We start from the raw sequence: 17,874 nt of genomic DNA, 5'->3' as shown, positions 1-17,874 counted from the left end.
GATATATATCCCTTTTTTCAGCATTTTAAACATCGTTTTGACACCCTTATAACGTTACATAGGCCTATATACGTAACGTACCTGCCCACTCTGTCCCCTTTTACGGGTGGTCGCTACTGGTATCCACTAATCAATGGAAGTGGGCCCCCCGGGCGGCCTCTCGAGCTCTAGGAGGAGTCAAATGTGGCTTTGGAAAGTCGTCCTCAATCGGACAAATCGCTGTTACCATAGTAGCAACCAGAATTTTGCACACGAAACGCATATTGAATGTTTCCGTCGCAGATGCGAAACGAAAAAAAAATCTCATGTCACACAATTTGCATTGCAGGACTGAGTTTTACGACCATGATGACGGGCCCAAAAAGTCCCTTCCAAAGTCAACTACCGTTGTAAATAAGCGTCCGCGTCCTCAAACGAAAGGTCGGGATTATCGGTTGTAACAAGGCTAAATTATACTAAGACAAACTATGGATTGCAAATGCGAGCGAGTGAGAAGACGAATAATATGGCATGTTACGTGGATGACTTCTCTGGCCGTACTGAAATCCGGTTGGACCTGGTCGCTTTTTACACCCCGAGGAGTGCACACAAACGTACAAGAACGCCCGATCTATTCCCTCGTCTTCGTTTCTAATCGCACGCCATATCAAACCATTGCTCACTGTTCGTTCTCTTTTGGGGTTAAAGCAACCCTTCGCTCGCCTCCGGCTGCAATTTACTAAAAGAGGTGAACCGAAAAATCGATATCCTTCGCATGTCATATTTATCTTTCGCTTACCATTCGTTGATAAAATTTACAATAGTTACTGATCGCATGATTTGACGGAAATTTTATTTGAATTCGCGTGCATTTCGTGCATTTTCTCTTCGTCCACCTACATTCGATTAGGTGTGAGGGGGCTTTTAGCACGACATGGCTTTTCACCATTTCAATTAAATGAGGGCGCTTTGGAAGAAAATCTGAGGAGAATGATGAATGATAGGACCATCCAAAATACGCACTGAAAGAAACATTCATTTTGAATTCAGGGTTAAAAATCAAATGACAAAGTGTTGATTGAATCACGAAAGTCGAAGTTAAGTACTGATCATAATGAGAACTATCACAAATAATTTTGAATTATGAACAGAAGAGTCATCACTGCCTATCTTCTCTCTGAAAATCAGAATTATATTTCAATGTACATAATTACTACAATAATAATTATTTAAACATAACGACGATTGCCTCAGTGCTGACCTAAATAGATGCTGATTATCTAAATGTTTACAAAAAATAACATGAAAATGTATTACAAATGAAAGCAATAACCGAATCTGAATTTCATTTACTAGTATTTTATTGTTGGTTTCATCAAATAGTTTATGGACGATATTTTATGGCACTTCTGTGTTGCAAGAATTACTTTGTTTATAATTTTCAAACTCAATCGTCCAGGATGGTAGATCAGTAGTCTTCCATCTTTCAAACTGGTCCTGCCAATCTTCGTAGATATCATCAACAGGATCTGGGTTTGAAGATAAATAAATAGAAAATGTTTGAAAAATATGAATAAAAGTTACTTTTCAAATTGAAAAGCTTGATTCCGAAGAAAAATAACGCCAAATTAGGGAGGGGGGGGGGGGCTAATAATCGGCTATTATATTTACCTTTTGGGTAATGAAACCAGTATATGATATAGGTTTCATTTTTATAACCACCTCTTTTCCTCTTTTCCACAGCGACTTATATTACGATTTGTACCTCTCTTACTACTACTACCACCACCACTACGACTACTACTACTGAATACTAATCTATTAAAACAAGCAAGAAATAAAGAAATAAAGAAAGAAGGTTAATATTGAAGTATATTAATGATTACAGTAACGATAACAATGATGATAACAATGGTGACATAAACGTTGATGATGGCTCCGATGACGACGTTAAGTGAACGTTATTATAGATTTACTTAAAAATGTAAATCATGCACGCACCTGCTTGGATTCTGAGACCTGGAAGAAAGTTCCTCCATAGCGAACACTGCGATGCTCTCATCGCACGGTCATTTGCCATATCCAAAGATAACTTCTTGTATTCTTGACCAGGCATCGTATACCTTGGCCATTCTGGGTAGTCTCCAGTGTCTAATGGTCCATTAGGGTTCCTGAAATTGTTCAATACAAAAGACAGTGGCGATCATCTCCCGTTTCTTTTCCACTGTCCCTCCTCCTCTCATCCTCCTCCTTCTTCTTCTTCTCCTTTTTCTTCTTCTTCTTCTCCTCCTCCTCTCCCTCCCCATTCTTCATACTACTGATATTGTTGTTATTTATTGTATTCATGTGAAAGATCATTCTTCCGATTGTGCACTCTGAAACAATCATAATCTTACTCAATTTAACTCTTATACAGGAAAATGATGTTCGTACTTATTATAAACGAGGACAAATAAGTTTAATTCCTAAATATTTCAAAATAGATGAGTAAACCTAACACTGAAAGGGACTGCACGCACCCTGATATCACAAAGTTTGCCCAGTAACGAACAAATTGAACGGACAATGCCTTTTCTTCGTCTGATTGACCAACGATTTGGGCGATAGGTGCAGGATTCAAACCCCATGTGAAGACGTATTGAAGATCCTCTGCGTGTGCTGCCCCCAACCACTTTGGAATACCTGCAGAAAGAATATAAGCGGAGAATTCATTCTATACTGTATATTCACTGCTAGAGAAATCAGGTAATATTAACTTCCGTTGGCATACCCGAGGGGGGGGGGCAGGGGCAGTAGTCAAATATTCCCCCTCCCTACCCTCGGATTTTTGTATTTTAAACAGAAAAGTGCTTCATAACGTAGCATTGACGTTATCGCTTTTTTGTTTTGCTTTTCAAATGTTCTTTGAACCTTTTTTTTTATCCAGTGAATAAGGCAACTCCAGAAAGACAACCATCCCCTTCCCACACATCACTGACTTATACTTACAGACACAATATCATAACCGCGTGATAAAATTCTAACATGATTACTTACAACCGTTCTTTTCAAACTGGCAACCAATCAACATGCATTATATATATATTTATTCTTATTCTAGCAAATCATGACGGTAAGAGATAGAAGGATACCTGCATATATCGACCATGATGGGTCGTGTGTCATCTCGTATCGATAAACATCAGCCCCGGATGATTCTAAAGCTCGGGCCAAATACTCCGTTGGACAGGCAAAGTCAATATCGGTACTTAGTCGTATGAACCCATCGATTTGATTTCCGTTTGGATCATCGGCCACGGACCAATCAACGTACTCGTTCTCAATGGCAGCAACTTCAATGTCGGTTGCGTCGTTGTACGTCTGAGATTGTATAAGGCTTCTGCAAAATCAAAACCAGCAAATTGTTTGCTAAGTTTGCTATGGACCGCTTTCTTAAAGTCAATGGAATCAATCGTTGACAACTGTTCTAAAATCATTGCTGAGCTTTGTGTTACATGCCCTAGATTTGTGCAAAATACTTATATGCGACACCTTTAATTATGTCATTCCAAGTTGAGAGATTAAATTCCGTGTTTTCATGTATACGTACGACAAGTCACCATACCATGCCCCCTGAGCCCGCGATTGTACTCTAGCAGTTGGGCTCGGCTGGAGATATTAGAAACGCTAGGCTTACAGATTATGACATGAATAAGAAAGTGTTTTTTTCGTCAATGGTGGACCTCCGGGTGGCTACCTCGAGCTCTAGGAGGAGCCAAATGTGGCTCTAGAAACTCATCCTAAATCGGATATATCGCTGCTTCCATAGTATTTGCACACGAACAGCAGATTGAAAGCTTCCGTTGTGGATGCGAAAGGAAAATAAATTCTTATGTCACACAACTTGCATTATAGGCCAGTCTTTCACCACGGCCCCAAAAGTCTCTCCCAAAATCAACAACCATCGTATAAAAGGTCCGTCCGCGTATTCCAGCGAAAAGTCCGTTATATGACAGTTCAGTTATTAATGATCAGATATGGTTCAAATGGAAGGAAGCATTTTTTATCAATATGTAATCAACATACTCCTATTAAAGAAGTACGGGTAAAGAATAGATATAATCCTTGGATGACTAATGACATTCTCGAACTTATATATCAACGTGATAGACAAGTCTGATGATGATGATGACTTTAAAGATGAATATCGTAAAGTCAGAAATAAAGTTCTCTCGTCTATTCGTGAAGCAAAATGGAAATACTTTATTGAAATTTCATCTAAGTTGAAGCTTTGGAAAGAACTTAATATGGCGACTGGTAATATGAAATATTCAAACTCTGTTCATAATGACCTAAGTCCTGAAAACCTCAACGAACACTATGCTAATGTTGGAAGAAATATTACTAATTCTTTTAATCATTGCAAATTACCGAATTGGAAAAACCCAAAATGTATTCATACTTTTGATATGAAAATTATATCCGAGAGTGAGGTTTTGAGGCTTTTATCTAATCTTAGTTGCATTAGCAACTTAGACATTTTAGATTTTGATAGTAAATTTCTTAATATATCATCACCTCTCATACTTTCGTCGTTGACTTGTATTTTTATTTACTCTTTAAAAAATGGAATCGTATTTCATGACTGGAAGTATTCAAGAGTAACACCTATTTATAAAGGAAAGGGGTCAAAGGATTCATGTTCAAATTACAGACCGATTTCAGTTGTATGCCATCTTGCCAAAATTATGGAAAAAATTAGTTCAGAAATGTCTTCATTCTTATTTAATTGAAAATGATTTGATAACTTCTGATCAGTCTGCTTTTTTAAAACATTCTACAGTAACTTGTCTCCATCGTTTTATTGATGACTGGTATGATGCACTAAATAATCTCGAAATGGTAGGCGCTTGTTTTCTTTAGATATATCTAAATGTTTTGACACAATTAATCATGAAATGTTGTTATTTAAATTAGAAAAATATATGGAGTATCGGGTACACTTATGTGGTTCAAAAGTTACTTAACAAACCGGAAGCAATCAGTAAGATGTCATGGTAAACAGTCAAACCCTACTGATTTAACAGTTGGATTTTTTTTATATATATCCGTGCATGAATCAATCATAAGACCTTTTTCCAGACAACTAAAGCAATTAACACTTGGCTTCAAAATTTAGATAATTATATAATAATTGATTAAACAAGCTCCTCTACAAATGAGAGAGAGAGGGAAACATCCAAACTTCATTAAACTTTGAATTCAAACATAAATTGGCCGCATTTAATAATGGAAATAATCACTGTCTCATGTATAGCAGAAAATTTATCATCTTAATGGAGTGCGAAACATCGTGTTCAACTAACCGCCAGTAATATTCTTAAATGAGCAAGTCACGTTGGGGTTTAAGAGCTTGTGTCAGGGCCAAATATAGCTTGTAACAGATGACTACCAGTAAAAATGTACACACTGATGTGTAACAAAAGAAATTACATCCAACTAACTTCTAGTACCTGTCAAGTGAGACTTGTCCTACCTAAAGAATGAGATGTTCATGAGAGGGGGCGTTTCTGAACGAGCTGTGCCGGGAAACAGACTCAAGGCGCCACCTGCACCCTCATCCTCGTTTGTACCCATCAGGGTTGGTTGTACCTTAAATTGACGACGGTTGATCAACTCCAAGGGAGTGTCCAATAGAAAGTAACCATCGACTACAGGCGAAGAAAGCGCTGATGAGATGGTCTGAAATAGAGTAAGTTGGAGTACGAAAAGTTGAGAAAGTTTATTTTTGTAAATCATTTATTTATATCAGAGTTCTTACGGTGAAGTGTTTTGAAATGTTCCCATGAATTGACAGTCATCTTATAGTTCCAGCCTATGTATGGAATCAGAAACCCATCAAAATCATGACCTCATGACGGGACTGTCGAAATCACATTGATTCGATACACGATGTAAATATTTAACATCGTGCTGCAAACAGAAGTACATCACGACGTTAATAATGAGGGATGCCCTCTTTCATACACTAGTATTTTATTTCAATTTAAAACAGACGTATAACCATGATAACGTCGGGATTTGCAGAAATAAAAACACGATGTCATCTTAATGAATTCGAATTAACACGACGTCATGCAAATAAAGAAATTAGTTGTGTAAATGTATACTTCCACTCATACTCCTACATGCATCTACATTTACCTTTACCTCTAATTTAGTATGTCTGTCCATACTTTTCCGCTTCTACATTCACGTCTACTCCTGATGATTCTACGTCTATTCATTCCTTATTATTTCTGGGTGTAATGCATCTGTTTCTCTGCCTACTTTTCTGCTTCTAATTGAATGTCTAGCCTTGATTCTTCTTCTTCTACGTCCACTCCTTCCTTTAAGATTTCTTGGTATAATACAATGTACTTTTCTACTTCTACGTCTACTTTTACGTCTACACTTGATCTCCTTTTGCTCCTTCCTTAGCGATTTTTGGGTGTAATGCATCTGTGTCTATCTCTACTTTTCTGCTTCTCCTTTGCGTTTACTCTTGATTTTTCTTCTTCTATGTCCACTCCTTCCTTTACGATTTATTGGTATAATACATTTACTTTTCTACTTCTACGTCTACTTTTACGTCTATTCTTGATTCTTCTTCTTCTCCTTTTACTCCTTCCTTAACGACTTCTGGGTGCATATACATCTATGTCTATCCCTACTTTTCTACGTCTACTACTGATTCTTCTGCTTCTATGTCTACTCCTTCCTTTTCTCCATCTACGTTTAGATTACTGGGGGTGCATATCCAGCCCTTATGAGAAGCATAATCAAAATTTGTAATGCAAATATTTCGTTCTAGCACAAGTGTGCCCCCCCCCTTGAAAGCGGAGACCTTTTTTTGAGGGGGGGGGGTCTTGGCTTGGCAAATTTTACTATGGAAAGTATCCCTCCACCTTTTCGAAGAGCTCACTTGCAAAAGTGGTTGGGTCCATTTTTCATCAAATTTGATTTTTCGTCTCAATGTATATGCTCTGTACAAGATGCTACACTCTAAAAATTGATTGGTCAAAATGACCAATGTGTTGGTTAATATTTGTCCGACCGATAAAATTGGTCAAAAGCAACCAAATTATTGGTTCAAATCGACCAAAATTTTGGTTGATATTGACCAATTTTATCGGTCGGACACATATTAACCAACAGATTGGTCATTTTGACCAATTCTTTTTAAGAGTGTACCAAAGAAAAGATTAAATAGCAATTTAAAAGTGAACTAAAATGGCAAAGATTTTTTCTTTCAAAAGGGGTTAGGTCCATCTCAGTTTGGTTGCGAAAGGAGTTAGGTCCACACAGACTCTGTTTTTGGAAAAGAATATTCTAAAAAAAAATATGAAGACAGGTAGATTTGTTTTATACCCAATTTTATGTTCTCATGGTAGGGTATCGTGAAAATTTAGTTTCGCATAAGAATATTGCAATAGGGGAGAATTAAAAAAAAATGATTTTCTTGGAGTGGACCTAACTCCTTTTGCAACCAAACTCTTCTGAAGAGCTCATTTGTCAAAAGAAGTTAGGTCCATTTTTCGTAAATTTTATTGTTTTCTGTCTCAAAACCTCGAACTTTTTAGTCGCTCTGATGATACCAAAAAAATTTGATATTCAAATGAAAACATGAATAAAAGGGGCATCAAAATCAAAAGAGATTGGATTCATTTCTGTTTGCTTACAAAAGCGGTTAGGCCCACAATGATTATTTTTTTTAAATATATAGAAAAATAAATCAAGACAGGTAGATTTCTTTTATACCCAATTTTATGTTCACATGATAAGGTAGTACATCGTAACAATTCAGTTATTCATAAGAATATTGCATTAAGTGAGAATAAAAAACATGTTTTTTCTCGGAATGGTCCAAAGTGGACCTAACCCCTTTGCAATCAAACTCTTCACTTCTACTTGAATAATTCTTTTCTTCATCATTGTTGCTTACAACCATAGCATCGGTAAGGTTTCGTTGAGGTACTTCTCTCAAGCAAGCAACCATTGTTGAACTGTCCTCAGTCGGACACCCTAGAGACATGGCGAGTTCTCGACCTGCTCTTGCTCCATGTTCATTTGTCGTCCAAGACCAAGGGCAAAGTGCGTTGCCACTCTGTTGAAATGATACGAATTTATAAAGAAATTTCCCAACATTATGATAGATCGGTGACATGGATTCTGACCCGATTGTTTGAAATCATTCATGTGACAATACAGGTAATCAAGTAAGTAAGCTAACATAAAGATTCTAATGCGCTGTACTGATGATACACAGCCCGGTCATGATTCTGAAATGAGGATGGTTTCCCAGATCGTGCTTGTAATCCTTACGAAATGTCCTTGATTATCATCTGTAAATTTATCCATCTATTGGTCAATATCAGATGACTATGTAAGACAGAAATTAAACATAATTAAAACACATTATATAAATTATTCAATTGCATGACATCTGGCAAGATTGATTGATAATGAAAACAAACCACTTTCAAAACAGCAGGAACAACAATGACATTTATGATAGTATTAACAATATCCTACCATAATGACAATTATGACACCATTATCATACTAATGGTATTAACAAAACAACAGTAATAACATTATAATCTAAATTACCGATACTACATGGGAAGTATCTAAATTCCTCTATTTTACCTGCATTATTGTCTGTTGGAAAAGGTCATCAGTAAGAGTTGATAAGGACAGTAGGTTGACGCTAGATCCACCAGCACTTTCTCCTCCTATCGTTACCCTCCTGGGGTCTCCACCGAAAGCTATATATTCGAAATTTACGATTAAGGGTGAGGAGCTATGGGATATACTGAACTGGGGGAACAAAGATTGTTTATTTATTTTGACGATGATAGACATCCAAAACAATTCAATTCATTTATTAAAAAAAAAAATGCAGCATAAATACAAACAATATAAAATACACACAATATAATATGTATATATGCAGGAATAGCTCATACAGGAGGGGAAAAGGTTATAAAGAGCAAGAATAAAGCTACTAAACGGAGATTAGGAAGACTATGTAATACAGAAGTTAGACCGTGACAGTCATGCAATAAACCACTCATCTATTAATGAATGTAGAAATAATTTTATTTACCTTCTATGTTATCTTGAACCCACTGAAGAGCCATAACCTGATCCAACATCCCATAATTCCCTTTAGCCACATCATCACCTGCAGGTTTAAAAGTCGTCAATTTGACATTAAAGGAAACCAAAACCCAAGAGGAGAAGTAATCTTATTGGAAAGAGTAAAATAAGAGGAACAATTAAAAAAAAATGTCATCAAAATCGGTTACGAAATAAGCAAGTTATGGGAGTTTGAAAATTCTTGTTGTACTTTCTATGGGCATCCTCAAATTGGCAAACGTGCTTCAAAATGGCTGATTTTTCTCCATTTGTTTTGTACACAAATTTTCAGATTTTCCTCATTATCTTCCAAATTGCATCTTGTCTCCTATTGAGCACAAAATATGTCATGGAAGAATATAATCCACACCATTTATGTCAAGGTCAGGAGTGAATGTGAAATATGTAAAATAAAGGGGAAAATATGAAAATATGTGTACAAAACAAATGGAGAGTTGTCCACAAATTCAGCCATTTTGAAGCACGTTTGCCAATTTGAGGATCCACATAGTCAGTACAACAAGACTTCAAATCGTCCATAACTTGCTAATTTCATAACGGATTTTGATGAAACTTTTTTTAAATTGTTCCTCTCATTTTACTCTTTCCAATAAGATTGCTTCTCTCCTTGGGTTTTGGTTTCCTTTGAGTAGGTCTACCTTTTTCTCACATGGAAGAGAAACATTTTATATAAGATAGGGTAGTTAATGAATCATTTTAATCTTTCATTAAAAAAAATTGGCCAACTTCTCAATTTCCCTGTGTTTACATTTGTTTCCAAATGGAACAGAAGCATTTTGCTCATGTAGCCGAATGACATTCATTTATGAAGTATTTAACTCGTCTTAAACAACCGACAAGAAGTTTTATTGTTAAAACTATGACTTGAAAACGTAATAAAATCGTAATCGCTAGCAACTTTTTAAGCGATCGGAATCACATAAAATAAATTCATCAACAAAAATTAAACATACTACAAATAGGCCAAATAATAGTCCTGTTACATCTTGTGTATCCTGTTCCTATAAACAGATAAAGCATTTTATCTGTCAAGTCAGCGTTTCAGTCGTTTCGCTAGTTGTCAAAACACCAACAATGAACTTTGAAACTGACCATCATATCAAATTTTTATCTATTAATCTACATTGTGCATGCATGCCTTACTTCTTAAAATGCAACTTGTTGATTGTAAACGAAACGATTCTTCGTGATTAAAAACAAAACCAATCCCGTGCCCCTCCCACACAGCAAGATAGCATATACAATGTACAAATTAATGTAGGCTTATGAACTCTAATATTTCATGTGGTTTCCCCCTTCGTTTTACAAACATATACGTATCCATATAAGCTACATGTATTTACAAAGCATCTTTCTTTATCTTATTTCTGCGTGTACTTCGTTCCATTCTTAATTATGACTGGCACCCTAGATTTTTTTCTCTCATTTTTTTCACCCCTTTTCTCTTATTTCACTCTAAAAGACATCATGTCCCAATTCAAAATAGGCAGGTGATAGCGGAGCTACCTTGCACCATGTATATATATATAGAAAAACAATTATCTGAATCATACAACAATTTCATTAATTAATTTAATAATGTACAATTTTAACTTTACCTGATGTAAAATAGCCGAATGCTCCCAGTCTATAATTGACATTGACAACGATAATATTTGAGAGTGCGACCATAGGTAGAGGCTGATAAATAAGTTCAGATCCACCCCCGATCATGTAGCCACCTCCATGTATCCATACAAACACAGGAGCCAAGGATGTTGGCTGAAAGAAAAGGGTGAAAGTTTATATAATATTAACATTGTGAAAGAAATGAATGAAGAGAATATTTCATTTCTTTAGCTTTACCTGATGTATATACAATATTTATATCAAAAAAATGTTACGGATTTTTTTTAGTAATAAGCAGATAAGAATATAATTATATACTGTTAAAGATTGCATACAAAAAGTCCAAACGTCAAATTCTTCAAATTTGAGTCTCTTTAACATATTGAAAACTGCGTAATGAGTAAAATAATTGGGGAAGCATTTGGGCCACGGGAAAATTGTCTGAATAGTCGCGAGCGATAAAAACGAGCGAATTTATCTTTTCAAAATAAAATTTTGTGAATGATTTCAACATAATATACCGAAAAAATTACAATTTGCCCCTTTTCTTTTCGTTTCCTCTTTCTATCTATGTTTTCTTTGTGGTGGATTTTTTTTGGGGGGTGGCGACAACGACCACGACGATCGTTGACGATAACGCATAAATTGAAGTACACAGAGCACGAAAAAAAAATTGTTAAAAAACAAATAAACAAACAAAAAATAAAACAGATTTTGTCACAAACTGATACAGGCAAACGATGCCTGCCTTGTTGTTTGTAAGATGTTATAAATCGGTGGCATCTGTTACAGTGAGCTTTTGGAATGACTGACTTAATCTTCTTATTGGTCCCTTCCAGTACTCACAACGATGTTTTAAACGACGATTTTATTTTTAAACGACTCTCATTACTAGGGAGGACAAGTGTTTTGCAACACTTACCTTCGGGGATGGTGTGTAGATGCTCAAATAGAGGCAATCTTCATTAACTTCTCGACCTATCTCAATTCCAGGTAGATCAGTCAAAGGAGTTAGTTGAGGACACTCTGCCCTGCTATAAGTCGCATTATAGGTGCCCTGGATGTCGATTGGTACCGGATTGGCGAACCGGCGATCTCCGACAGGAGGGTGAGCGAACGGCACCCCAAGGAAAGCATCGATCGATTTACTCAAGTTTAAAAATTGTGATTCACTGTATGGTATGGTGATCCCTTCTAACTTACCCCCTCCATTAAGAGTGATTACTGGGTTACCAACAGCTTGACCAGAGACACACGAGAATAGAGTAATTGTAACATGTAGAAATGCTGAAAATTGTAAAATAGACCCCATTCTCAAATGCAAGGAACGTTGACAGTTAGAGATCAGGGCTAGTGTTACAAAGAGCTGTCAAATGATTGTCGGGTTGATTGTTTTTTTTATGATTGATTGCATAGGTTACTACACGCAATCAATTATATTGTAAAATATTAAGATCAATCTATAAGTCTTGTATTACACGACCTAGTTTTAAGATTTTGGGGGTGGAACTATTGGTTCGGTATCATAATCTTCGGTGTAAACCTACACTATCTGCAATAGAGATAAAATCAAGCCGTTCGTTACTGTTAAGCATAACTTTACGAGCGACTGGGGAACTGTCCTTGGTTATAAAATCAGATCCTTTATCGGAACAGCTAATCTTGTAGATTTAAGATCTGCACGTATATTCTCTTGAAGAGCGTTTAATCATCTTTTCGCCTGGCAACGTTCCTGTTTTTGATTGGCTGAGATGCAAAGATTTTACCGTAGAAGCAAGAAGATTGTCGGATAAAACGCCACGGTGCGCCGGCCCTCTTATAACCATGTTGAGGATAAAGTCGTGCGAATTTTTGTTATCAATTTTCAATTTTTCTGTCTGTTCAAGATAGACAGGAGTCCATCTATCAATTTTCCTATCTTTTTATCACCAGGAAGGAGGTAAGGACGTCCTTTATGATTGCTGATCTCTGTACTTATGGACATTACTCATGAGTGTTGTTTTTGGCGAAACGAGAACATTACTTTCGTCCCTCAATAGAGAGTAATGCACTAATTTAGACATAGCGCCATCTACGTCGATCAACACAAGTACTTTATTTTCTCTACTCCCCGCGCCGGCCGGCCGATTCGAGTGAATTCTACACATTCTGTGAAACATAATCCAGTGCTCTCACCTTCATTCCCGCTTATTTACTCATTTTGATTTAGTTTTATTCGTCTCTAGCTCTCAATGCATAATATTCGCCAAATCTAAAAAAAAAAAAAAAAATCACAAGCAAAGTATATATTATATACAGTACGGATAGAAAAAAAATTTCCTCCGGAACTATAATAAGAAAAAATCAATTTGTTTATTGTATTTTGTTTTCTCAAAATTAGATGACGAGCATGAATTTTCGCTTCATACATTTTTTTTTAGAATAAGATTTTCAGATATATTTTTCAAACTTGACAACAAAATTTAATTCAATTTGTCATTTCTTCGACTCGTCGATCATACCCAACGATTTAATGATGCAGAATTAAGATGATGATTCGATTGACCAGCAGATATCTTCTTTATATAACGTTTTGGCATTTCTTATTATCTGATGGATTTTCAGAGAAAAAAACAAAGAAGGAACAAAGACGACAGAAGGAATGAATGAATAAATAGAAAAAAGACAGAAAAGAAGATACGTTTTATTACAAATGGCAAAAGTATTGAAATGAACGCTCACGTTTATGCGATTTTTCATTGTTATTAATTATGTAATCCTATACCTTCTAGAAAAGTAGATTTTTATGATGGTAATTATGAAATTATAATTATATTACAAATATATTATTATAACCCTCTTCCATTTTTGGTCATAAATACAAACTAAAATAGGTTTACCTAATACTGGATAAAATGGGAACATGCATGTTGGTTGGGTGAAAAAATCGAGTAAATTTTAAGCAATGTTGCAATGAAATAGCCCAATATGGGATACAAAAAGAAAATACCCTGCTAACATGCATGCTCCCTTTCTATCCAATATTGGTATATGAACCCATGACAAATGTAATTTTTTACATTGAAAATATAGACGAAATGTCTTATTAAACTCACCATCATGCACGCCTACACAACACAAACATGTTTATATCCATGCAGCAAAAAAAAAACAAAAAAAAAAAAGAATTTATTCTAATAGGCTATTAATATATATTTCAATCTCAAAGGACAAGTCCATCCCAACAAAAACTTGATTTGAATAAAAAGAGAAAAATTCAACAAGCATAACACTGAAAATTTCATCAAAGTCGGATGTAAAATAAGAAAGTTATGGTATTTTAAAGTTTCGCTATATTTCACTAAACGGTTCGGTCGGTATGCAAATGAGGAACTGATGACATCACTCACTCACTATTTCTTTTGTATTTAATTATATGAAATATGAAATATTTTTATTTTCTCGTCATTGTCATGTGAAATCAAGTTTCATTCCTCCCAGAACACGTGGAATTCCATTATTTTAACATTTTGTGCTTCAGGCAAGGAGGTCCTAATCGTCAAATTCGTAAAAATTGAAATATTGTATAATTCAAACAATAAAAAAAAAGAAATAGTGAGTGAGTGACATCATCAACTCTCTCATTTGGATGTAACTGGCTCGTTCATATAACTATTTTGTTAAAAATAAGCGAAACTTTTATTTGACATCCGATTTTGATGAAATTTTCAGCATAGTGCTTGTCTGATTTTTCTCTATTGATTCAAATCAACATTATTCTGAGGTGGACTTGACCTTTAATATCATAACAGGCTATTAATTTCATTTCATCCCCCAAATGTGAATATTTATGGATGCAATGTCGCACAATTTTTGGCTAAACAATTATTGCTACTTGTATTTTGTTTATCCTTCCATTTTATGTTCCTGGAAATGTTTTTTTTTCGTGAACTTTCTTTCATTCTCTTTAACAATTCATTGCTTTGGTAACCCGTCATCATGAATATTCATTAGGTGGATTGATGATGTCATATCCCACCTTCCTTTTTGTTATGCTCTGACCTGGATTCATAATATTGTTTCACTTTTTCATACATCTGTGAATAACGTGTCTCCTTGATAATGAAATAAGTTACAGCAATGATCTAATGCACTTAATCAGTCGTCAAACAATTTTTTAAGTACTTAGTTAAAAAATGAATAAACTTAATTTCATACAATAAAATACCAAATAGCAAATGGGGAATATCATCAAAGTAGCTCATTGAATAATCATGAAGACATGTCTAGAAATGTTTCACTGGAATAATGCAAATCTTTAAAATGCCATAACTTTATTATTCCTAGTCCGATTTTGATCAAATCTTCAGTGCTTTGTTTGTCTGATTTTTCTTTATCTGTTTAAATCATATTATCCTCAGCCCGGAGCATCCCTTTAGATAGCTTTCACAATCTAACTTTACAAAAGCATATCATTAGTATATTTAATTAAATTTCGGTAAAATCATATACTTGTTGGAACTATATTACATAGGCGCCCGCTTTATGAACAGCAGAACAAATCATATGGCTCAATTTTTTCCATTTTTTTTTACTTGTTACATTCTGTTTTCTACACACTATTGAAATTCGGGTTCAATTTTACACCCCATAGGTGCACAGGCTTGTCCCTTTCCGAGTACCCCTAGCGGTGCACACGTACACCCAGAATAGGGGTGTACAGTGGGCACCCCTATCTGGGGGTGTCCATCTGCACCTTAGAGGGTGTACAGTACACGTCTACCCCTGAGGGTGCATAATGTACCCCCTTCTAAAATAACTAAAAGATTGTCGAGACTTCCGATCCATTCACTTTCTGAATCGACTTTTTAGTTACCTTGGTTGGGACTCGAATTCGCCTCGTATTATCTGTAGTCAAGATTCTTCCCGCTCTGCCAGCGATCAAAGCGCTGAGACTGGACTTATGCATTGAAGTAGCTTTGGTGTAATCAAATGTGCTTTTGAAACAATTATCATCACAAAAATATTAAATATTTAACAAATCATTTCACTTTGGTAAAGTGTGGCGTTAGCGCATTATTATTTCGGGTAATCTATCACAAATCAACTTTATCTATAGGGACCCACCATACGCGTTTATCAGCGAGACTAATGGGGTGAACACAAAAGAGTACATGGGTGTACAACAGACACGTACTCTCGCATGAGAGCTAACTTGGTGTACGCACGTATCGTACACCCCATTTGCACCGGGATTTCTTAGTGTGTACAGGAGCTTGGTAGGCCTATTAAAAATATTTAGAATTACTTTTAGAAATGTTTTCAAATTCAGCTGCATGGACAATCCAATGAAAAGTAGGAGAGGGGTGGAAACCAACCATGAGATCTTAATAAAAGTTTCTCTCGAGTCCGTGATAGTTTTAATTTGTAAGAGGTGGCTCGGTCCGAGGCCAAGGCTGTAACGAAATGTCAAGGCCAGCCGAGGTCCAGAGGCGTCAATCCTGGGGGAGTGGGGGGGGGGGGGCGATCGCCCCACCCACGAAAATATGGGGGGGGGGGTGGCAAGCACAGCGTTTTGCCCCCCCCCCCAATAATTCCGTAAATTAGCAAATTTTATTGTACAAAAGAAAATTATGATTTTCCGCGCGCGGGAAATGATTATCTATCTATCTATCCATCTATCATTGGAACTTTTATCAAAGTACATTTTCGCAGGAATTTCAATGTAAAGGGCCTATGAATTCTTTTTTTTTGCCAATGAATAAACAAGAAAATGGCAAACGCTTTTTTATAGGCTGATCCAGGTGAGTTGTATGCATACGTATAAGTTGGCTTAAAAAAAACTACTTAAAATTCAGCTTTTCACAGACAGTTTTATCATAAATTTCGGGCTCGCGATTTTTGCTCGCATTGTTAAAAATATATGCTCCCGTCCTATTCATAATTTAAAAAGGTCTTAATATTAACAAATTTCGCGCTCTCATAAGGCTTATTAGATATATGAATAAGATAATAACATATCCATGAATATGATAATTACCTCAGGGATAGGAAAGTAGTCATTTTTTTATGTTATGACAAAATGTCCTTAAATTGTCCCGACCCTAGGTCAAAAATACTAATGAAAAAAAAAAAACAGCTCGCACCGTTTATTAAATGCTAACCGCAACCACTTCAAACTTTACCCACACAGTGCTTGAAATAATCAGCTCGCGCTTCGCGCTCGCATAATCAATTTTCACAATAAAAGAAATGCTTGTTTATTGAGATACACAGCTTGTTCTTTATTTGTAACACGCTTAATCATCCACTCTCGTGCTCCCATTAATAAAGTGGGAAAATTACCTATCCTTTTCATGATTTACAAAACATGAATAAGTGTCCCATTTTTAGGTCTAAATCTCATTTGTTTGTTTGTTTTGTGTGATCGAGTGCCTTTGGAATGTCTATTTATGATTTTGCCCCCCCCCCCATCTGAAAAAATGGATCGACGCCCCTGCCTAGGACTCCATCTCTTATGAAAGTGAATGAGTGTGCCGTTCATAATGTCTTGCTTCATCAAACATCCCCTGGGCGTGGGCGGGGCCCGCGTGGCAGGTTGTGTTTGTTCAGAATGTAATTAATACATATTGTATATAGATTGTCAATAAGGATTACGGAGGTGGAAGGGGAATCTCAACAAAGTTCCGGATGGAAAGAATGAGAAAGACCATAGGACTGTCATTGCAACCAATAACAAGGATACGGAGATAGGGGTCGGAATATATATAGACTGAAGGAGCGCTTTAATGGAATCTTAATTGGGAAAGATACAAATATAAATTGGGAAATTTGGAATGTATATGCCTATCATTAAACTACAATTGGGGGATTGTACAATCGACATATGGGGATAGAAACTAAAAGGGAAAGATAAATAAAATATAAAGAGAAAAGAGAAGGAGTGGTGTATTTATGAATATTAGTATTTTAAGAAGAGAGAAGGGAGAGATGGATGGGAAATAGAGAGGGTAAGAGAGAAGGGAGGGGGAGAGATCTAACTAGGGAAAGATCTGTACGCATTTGCCATTTGCTTGGCAATGAAATTAACCGATCAGTAAACAATATCCCTGAATAAAACTTTTG

The 17,874-nt window shown here is 35.9% G+C and overlaps 1 protein-coding gene across 1 annotated transcript; it reads right to left on the bottom strand.

Moving 5' to 3' along the window:
* Positions 1 to 447: 447 nt before the first annotated feature.
* LOC121409920 (cholinesterase 1-like) lies at positions 448 to 12,875 on the bottom strand. Its single transcript, XM_041601704.1, has 10 exons — positions 11,693 to 12,875; positions 10,761 to 10,923; positions 9,110 to 9,187; positions 8,650 to 8,768; positions 7,943 to 8,104; positions 5,495 to 5,700; positions 3,111 to 3,358; positions 2,499 to 2,661; positions 1,981 to 2,150; positions 448 to 1,508 (listed from the first exon to the last, which is right to left on the bottom strand). Exons 1-10 carry the CDS (start codon positions 12,080 to 12,082, stop codon positions 1,378 to 1,380), a joined length of 1,830 nt encoding a protein of 609 aa, XP_041457638.1. The 5' UTR covers positions 12,083 to 12,875; the 3' UTR covers positions 448 to 1,377.
* Between the last annotated feature and the right edge of the window lie 4,999 nt (positions 12,876 to 17,874).

Source organism: Lytechinus variegatus, chromosome 3 (genome assembly GCF_018143015.1).
Source record: "Lytechinus variegatus isolate NC3 chromosome 3, Lvar_3.0, whole genome shotgun sequence".
NCBI classification, from domain to species: domain Eukaryota; kingdom Metazoa; phylum Echinodermata; class Echinoidea; order Temnopleuroida; family Toxopneustidae; genus Lytechinus; species Lytechinus variegatus.
This window is presented reverse-complemented; position numbering and strand designations above follow the sequence as displayed.

Excerpts from the sequence above, each read along its gene's own strand:
- LOC121409920 (XM_041601704.1), bottom strand. The coding sequence starts at position 12,082 with ATGGGGTCTATTTTACAATTTTCAGCATTTCTACATGTTACAATTACT. Across the intron at positions 9,188-10,760 it reads ATTCGGCTATTTTACATCAG|GTGATGATGTGGCTAAAGGG; the intron begins GTAAAGTTAAAA and ends TTAAACCTGCAG. Across the intron at positions 2,151-2,498 it reads GCAAACTTTGTGATATCAGG|GAACCCTAATGGACCATTAG; the intron begins GTGCGTGCAGTC and ends GAACAATTTCAG.